This window comes from Ascaphus truei, chromosome 15, assembly GCF_040206685.1.
Source record: "Ascaphus truei isolate aAscTru1 chromosome 15, aAscTru1.hap1, whole genome shotgun sequence".
Lineage (NCBI taxonomy): Eukaryota > Metazoa > Chordata > Amphibia > Anura > Ascaphidae > Ascaphus > Ascaphus truei.
In genome coordinates, this window is record NC_134497.1 from 1,667,766 (window position 1) to 1,675,421 (window position 7,656).

The 7,656-nt window shown below is 51.1% G+C and overlaps 1 protein-coding gene across 1 annotated transcript; it reads left to right on the forward strand.

Moving 5' to 3' along the window:
* Positions 1-93: 93 nt before the first annotated feature.
* Positions 94-7,375, forward strand: LOC142466398 (E3 ubiquitin-protein ligase RNF114-like). The gene is made up of 4 exons (XM_075571265.1): positions 94-462; positions 1,681-1,795; positions 2,135-2,242; positions 2,729-7,375. Exons 1-4 carry the CDS (start codon positions 362-364, stop codon positions 2,792-2,794), a joined length of 390 nt encoding a protein of 129 aa, XP_075427380.1. The 5' UTR covers positions 94-361; the 3' UTR covers positions 2,795-7,375.
* The last annotated feature ends 281 nt before the right edge of the window (positions 7,376-7,656 follow it).

Here is a 7,656-nt window from a genome sequence, read left to right on the forward strand (position 1 = left end):
TTTTATATAAATATACACACACACAGACACACACACAGACACACACACACACACACACACACCTTCCCCAGTGACACACACACTGTACCTTCCAAGCCTGTAATTCACAGCAGCACGGACCGTACACACAAAATGTGTGCGTCACGTGCACGGGCGCTCGCACAGGCGCTCGCACAGGCGCGCGCCCACTATATTGCGGGCCTAAGGAGTTTTTAACTAACGTGAATTGGGGGGTCCCCTGGAATTGATCCGTGCACCCCCCATGTCGGAGTATACACTGACTGTGAGGTCAGAGCTCGCTCCCGCTGCCATATGTGTTTGCCATTGACATGACTTTTTTTTAACCCCCCCCCCCCCACAGATGTACCTGTCGAAGATGCGTCTCCACGCCACTTCCTGTACCAAATACCAGAGCTATGTAATGGATGGCATTAAGTCTGTGACGAAGCCCCAGCACGCGCGGTGAGTGCGCTCTCAGACCCCGCCAGTGACGGCCGCAGTCTCTGCGCCTTGTTCTACCCCTGGGGTATCTGGCTGCATTGTGATTGGAGGAGGGTGCCCCTTCTCCTTACATGGGGTAGAGATGTCGGCGGGCGCAGTTTCTGCGGATTTGTGGCGGGTGAGCTGAGCATCTCCATTCTGCATTACGTAGTTCTCATTGCCTCCGGGGGCCCAACTCCCGTCATCAAGCCCACCAACAGGTCAGGTTTTCCGAATATCCCAGCTTCAGCACAGGTGGCTCAGTCGAAGATTGAGCCGCCGGCGCTGGGACTCCTGGAACCACTGACGCTGAAGAGGGATATTCTGAAAACCTGACCTGTTGAGGGGTGGGGGGCACCCCTGCAGCGCACCATGAGCCCCAACTCCTGTGAACGGAACAGAGATTTATTCTTTTCTCGGGGGGGAAATTAGAATAATATTATGTGTAATGAACGCCGATCTGTTTTCCCATTGGGCACAATACCACTATAGCGCACCGCGGTGCTTACTACTGAATGGGCTGAATGAGGAGCTCAGCGATATCACTACCTTTGAAGCGTCTGCTCGCCTTCCTGTCCCGTGTGCGTCTGCGCGCCTTCCTGTCCCCCGTGCGTCTGCGCGCCTTCCTGTCCCCCGTGCGTCTGCGCGCCTTCCTGTCCCCCGTGCGTCTGCGCGCCTTCCTGTCCCCCGTGCGTCTGCGCGCCTTCCTGTCCCCCGTGCGTCTGCGCGCCTTCCTGTCCCCCGTGCGTCTGCGCGCCTTCCTTTCCCCCTCTTATCTCTCCCCCACACTTCTCCCTTATCTCTCCCCCACACCTCCTTATCTATCCCGCACCACTTCTCCTTATCTCTCCCTGCACACCTCTCCCTTATCCACCCCCCCACCTCTCCCTTATCCACCCCCCACCTCTCCCTTATCCACCCCCCCACCTCTCCCTTATCCACCCCCCCACCTCTCCCTTATCCAACCCCCCACCTCTCCCTTATCCACCCCCCCACCTCTCCCTTATCCACCCCCCCCCACCTCTCCCTTATCCACTCCCCACCTCCCCCATATTACAGGGATGTCTCATTCTTACTGTTGAGACCCTGTAGTTATTTCTCAAATCTTCATCCATCTCATTTGTGGTATTTCTTGCCGTGTGTTGGAAGGTTTCTGCTCCTCGGGGTTTTTTGCTTATCGGCTGTTCTGTTTCCTTTCAGAGACGTCCCAAACCGTTTCACCTTCACCTGCCCATACTGCAGGGTACAGAACCTGGACCAGGATGGCTTGGTGGACCACTGCAGGAAATACCACTTCACGGACCCGACCCCAGTGGTGAGAGGAACTGTTCTAGTATCGGAAAGTGTCTGCAATTCTAACGGAGCAAAGCAGCCGGCATTATACTCGTGGCTCATCTAACTCCGCTGGGGCTACTGCAGTCCTCACTGCCACAAACAGGGCAGGTTTTAAGGATATCCCTGCTTCAGCACAGGTGGCTCAGTCTTCGACTGATTGAGCCACCTGGGCCGCAGCTGGGACCGATGGAGCCACCTGTGCTGAAGCTTGGATATCTATTAAACCTGACCTGTTGGTGACCCTTGAGGACTGGATTTGCCCCAGCCCAAAGCTGCCTCTTGTACTCCTAATCTCCTGACCTCCCGCTCCCTTCACTAGGTGTGCCCAATCTGTGCCTCCATGCCGTGGGGGACCCCGGGCTACCGCAGCGCCAACTTCATGGAGCACGTTAACCGCAGGCATCGCTTTTCATACGACACCTTCGTGGTAAGTGGGAAAACGCGTTCGCCGTTGAGCCCTTTGCAGAGCGATGCGTTGCTGACCTTTCTTGGCGCCCGAGAGGTTAAGCCGGACTAGTTGCATTGGCGTGGAGCGCGGGGTCAGGCCCTGGAGCAGGGAAGGGGCAGATCCTCGCAGGGGTCACTGTATTTGGCTTCCTACAAAGGTGAAATCGCCCTAAAGTAAAAATGTTTCCGTGGCGTAAAAATGAAATGTTACCTGCTAATTTTCTGGGGGGGGTGGGGGGGGGGCGGGGGTGAGCGCGCTGCGCCGGAAGGGGTTCTGATATTTACGCTTTCATCAACAGGTTATTTGCTGTGTTTGTAAATTGAAAGCACATATCTACTCTAATTCTGTACCCGTTTCACACCAAATTTCTCCCCCCCCCCCTTTCTCCCCCCTCCCTTCTCTCCTCCCCCCCTTCTCTCCCCCCCCCCTTCTCTCCTCCCCCCTCTTCCCCCTTCTCCCTCCCAGGATTACAGTGCTGACGAGGACGCGATGATGAATGAGGCGTTATTGCGATCCCTGAGAGATAAATAAACCGTCGCCGTTTCTGCTTCTACTGATTTTGCACCCGACTTGAACTGACCTGCTCCAGACGCGCCCCCCCCCCCCCCCTGTACCAAATTCCTTCCCGTAGCCGGCTTAGAACGATGTTGGCAATAGGCTTTCCACAGATTCCTTTTGGTGTTGTTTTGCAGCCTGAAAATCGGGCGATATAATAAGTCGGTGTTTCCAGGTGATTAGGTTTCTGTAGGTGTGAAATTCCCACATAAATGTCTTTTTCTAAATCTAAAAAGAAAGTCGCACAAGGCAGGATAAGGGTGTTCCCACCCGCCGCCGGCGTTACCGGGCGTTACCGGGCGAGCTTTCTGCGGGGCGGGGTTATACAGAATGGCGAGACGCTCTTCGTTCACCTCCATCCTGGATGGATCACCGCCCTTCCCCTCTGCGGTCACAGACTGCCACGGCCCGGTGCTCTCCTTTTGTAGTGAAACCGTAGCCCTGACTCGTACACTCCCTGCTGCCACGGAGATCCACGGGAGTGACCGGCTGTGAACCCATCGTGGCGTTCAGTGAACGTCACCAGGCTTCTCCGCGTGCGGTGTCCTGATATGTTCAGTGGCGGTGTACGTGGCAGTAGGACACGTGATCTGTGTACCTCCTGTGCCACGGTTACGGCCACCTCTTGTACATTTACTGTAAAGGAGCAAACCACGTTTCTTTTCTTATTTTTTTTACATGATTTGAAACGTGGTCCCCAGAGCTGAACCCCATTAATCTCTGTTGCGGGACCCCCCTGCTTCCCGATATACTTGCCGGGGGCGCCGTTACCGGCAAAGTTTAAAATCTCCCCGCTTCACGTGAGCCAATAGGAAGCTGAACCTTATAATGTCACGGCTTCCTATTGGTCGGCAGGGCGTGGGAGTTTTGAGATGCCACCATTACGTTATCCCTGCTAGCCGTGCTGCTACCGGCGCCCCCTACAGGTTCCCAAGTTACTTACCGGTTTGGCTCCCTTTAGGGGAATAAAAATGGCCGCCAAATCTAACTGCGCCCGCAGGCCAATAGGAAGCCGCAACTTCATCTGGTGGAAGATGTCACGGCGTCCTATTGAATGGCAGGAAGGAACCCCGGAAACTAAACCAGCCAGTATTACAAATGGCCGGGATTGCGACTCTCGTTGTGCACCAGAGGTTTGGGGGTTTTGGGCTTCAGGTTCCATTTTAATGTAACCCATTTGCTGCTAAAGCTCAGGCAGCAAAGGGTTACAGAGACGACACTCGTCGACTCCAGTCCCCAAAGGGCCACCAACAGGTCAGGTATTGGGGATATTCCTGCTTTAGCACAGGTGGCTCAGTCTTCGACTGCATTACCTGTGCTGAAGCAGGGATACCCCTAATCTCACCTGTTGGTGGCCCCTGGGGACTGCAGTTGGCCGCCGCTGCTTTAACATCTTGTGACATTTGTTCACTATTCATACATATCGTTTCTTTTCTTCCCTGGAAATCTCTGAACCGCACAAACATTACAGGCGGTGTCCATTCTGCTGCTTTTATTGGGGTGTATGTAATCGGGGCGGGGGGACGGGAACCCGCTAACGGCAATTCTAAGGTGGTCAGGTCTGATTTTATAGTAGTAGATCTTCAAATAATTCACAATTCTTCTTATTTGTAAGAAGAAGAAGAAAAAACGGATTTTAACGTTGCAATTATTCCACTAGCGCAGGATTTCAGTGATGTGTATATACGATCATGATATAAAAGGTGCGTATTGGTGAACTTCTAAGCAAACCGCATTGGGAAGGAGTTAGCGAGACTATTTTTAACCCCTTATTAGTCAGAAGTGCCCACAAAGCTTTGCATTGTCCTGGCATAGAATGGGTTAATAATAATAAAATAAAATGCCCATGACATTCACGTTAGCCTTGCAGATTCACTCAGTGTTGTTGGCACCTACAGAAATATACCTGTGCCTCGTCTGAATGTCCCTGATCTGCAGGTGACGTTCTTTTCCAGTTGATTGCCGCGGTAATTAGTCCCTTTCCATTCACGCGTTTCACATCTCCCCGTATCGGAGACGGGAGAAAGTCCCTTTCCATTCACGCGTTTCACATCTCCCCGTATCGGAGACGGGAGAAAGTCCCTTTCCATTCACGCGTTTCACATCTCCCCGTATCGGAGACGGGAGAAAGTCCCTTTCCATTCACGCGTTTCACATCTCCCCGTATCGGAGACGGGAGAAAGTCCCTTTCCATTCACGCGTTTCACATCTCCCCGTATCGGAGACGGGAGAATGTCCCTTTCCATTCACGCGTTTCACATCTCCCCGTATCGGAGACGGGAGGAAGTCCCTTTCCATTCACGCGTTTCACATCTCCCCGTATCGGAGACGGGAGAATGTCCCTTTCCATTCACGCGTTTCGGAAGAACATTTTCAAATATTTTTCAGTTTTTTTTTTTCCTGAAAGTATTTGCTAATTTTCAAATAACCTCATTCTCTGAAAATAGATGTTTTGTTTTTGCTGTTTTGATGATGGTCGCGTCTCTGCGTATAACGGGCGCTGTTATCGCAATGATCTGTTCGATGCAATATGAAGGCCAGTGGTTTTCAATCTTCTATGACAGGAGTGGCCAGCTCCAGTCTTTAAGGGCCACCAACAGGTCAGGTTTTCAGGATATCCCAGCTTCAGCACAGGTGGTTGAATCAGTTGAAGACTGGGCCTCTGAGCCATCTGTGCTGAAGCAGGGACATCCTGAAAACCTGACCAGTTTGCTGGTGGCCCTTGAGGACTGGCGTTTACAGACCTACCGTGCCATTTATAAGCTGTATTCTTGCACTGTGAAACTCCTCCATACCTTCCCTCCATACCTTCCCTCCATACCTTCCCTGCGTATTAAACATTCTTGGCGGCAGATCTGATTTTTAGTCAGGCCGGTTACACCCATAAAGTTGAAATGGTCTTGTTATTTTTGTCACATTAATTTTTTCCGTCCTTGTTCATTACATTTTCTCTTCCAAGCATATCAAAGCTCTAATTGTTTGATCGGAGAACGTGTCGATGTCGTCGAGCCGAGTCTCCTTGACATCGGCGCCGCGTCTCCCTACATTGTAACGCCATTTACACGATGGGAAGACGCAATGTAATTTATATTACTGGCAAAAATACTCTGTCTGAAAGGAAAGCCACGAGGTTCCCCTGGCTCGGTAGGAAGTGGACGTTGTTGTATTCCTGTTCTGAAAGCCACATAATGACCTTACATGAAACATTCAGACTACCCTGCCCCCTTATTGGGCCGGAGCCAGCCGTTGAGCACAGAACATTTTTAAAGTTTCTGCCATTATTAGAGCATTACGACAAAACATGTAATCGTGTGTACCAAAAAAATTACTGTTTTAAAAAGTTAAATATCAATTTCCATTGGGGGGGTGGGGGGGTTACAGCCTCACCCTTGGAATATTTGAAAGCCCCTTCACCTGAATAGGTCTTAAATAGAAAGGTACGAACTCTTCGCCCGTTTGTATAACAATGCGGCATGTACCCCCCTTTTTTTTCTCGCAGAAGACATTGTTCTGGGAGCCACTGAATTCGTGTCATGCCTAAATCAAGTGGCTTTTAAATCCCAGAGACAAGGAAACAAATAGAACTGGTCATCTACCTCTGCATTCTGTGTAACCTCTGTTATTAATACAGATTATAAATCGGGGTCGCGCTAATAGCCAATCAGATGGCTCCGTGTGTTTAAGGTTCCTTGTGTCCTAGATATAACCAATGGGATGACCGATGTCATTTCATTCATGTAGCTGGCGATTTCCCTTCAGCCACAAGTCAAGGGGATACTCCGATGAATTTTTAACTCCACATTTTGACTTTGGGGGGTCGTTCTATATACTCCAAAGTGGCATTTTTTTGGACGGAAACCCCCCATAGAAGACTGTAGGTCTATTGGGCCGCGTTCGTGTCTGTGTTCATGTAAAGAAGACCCTGATTTATAATGGCTGTGGTTGGGTTTGGCTGATCTCGTGGTTGGCTTTGGCTGATCTCGTGGTTGGCTTTGGCTGATCTCGTGGTTGGCTTTGGCTGATCTCGTGGTTGGCTTTGGCTGATCTCGTGGTTGGCTTTGGCTGATCTCGTGGTTGGCTTTGGCTGATCTCGTGGTTGGCTTTGGCTGATCTCGTGGTTGGCTTTGGCTGATCTCGTGGTTGGCTTTGGCTGATCTCGTGGTGAGACAGACCGCACTTGAAGGGTTTCCAGGAGGCATAAACCCAGTGGTGCCCTATTATCCCATAAATGGCAGGTTGGCCTAACCCAGGGGTGGGCAACTCCAGTCCTCGAGGCCCACCAATTAGCCAGGCATTGGGGATATCCCTGCTTCAGTACAGGTGATGATTGAGCCACCTGTGCTGAAGCAGGGATATCCTGAAAACCTGACTGGTTGGTGGCGCTTGAGGTCTGGAGTTGCCCGCCCCTGGCCTTGCCCTTTTTAACTTTTTCTGATCTGAATATGCAAATGATGCAATGTAACTATCCGATGTATCGCCAGGTTTGCACAGACTTTACAAACTGATGTTTATTTTATTGAGCGTTTTAGTGAGCAGCAATAAACTATATAACCTGTTCATCCTGCTTCCAGGTTATTATTGGCGGGGGGGGGACGGGGGGACGGGGGGGGGACGGGGGGGGGGGGACGGGGAGGGGGGGGGAGGGACGGGGAGGGGGCGGGGCGGGGCTGAAGTTGGCCACACCTGGTATACACATTATAAAAAAATGATGGCTTCTAGCATAATGCCACAATCGTAAACTAGAAGCCAACAAGAGTTTAACGCATATAAAATGTTAGTATTTTGCACCGTGGGCATAAGAAAAAATAAGTTTAGTGTTCAAAAATCATGATTTTCTT

Bases quoted from the DNA above. Each gene is read 5' to 3' on its own strand.
- LOC142466398 (XM_075571265.1), top strand. From the start codon at position 362: ATGTACCTGTCGAAGATGCGTCTCCACGCCACTTCCTGTACCAAATAC. The intron at 463-1,680 runs GTGAGTGCGCTC...GTTTCCTTTCAG, and splicing joins ACGAAGCCCCAGCACGCGCG to AGACGTCCCAAACCGTTTCA. The intron at 1,796-2,134 runs GTGAGAGGAACT...TCCCTTCACTAG, and splicing joins TCACGGACCCGACCCCAGTG to GTGTGCCCAATCTGTGCCTC.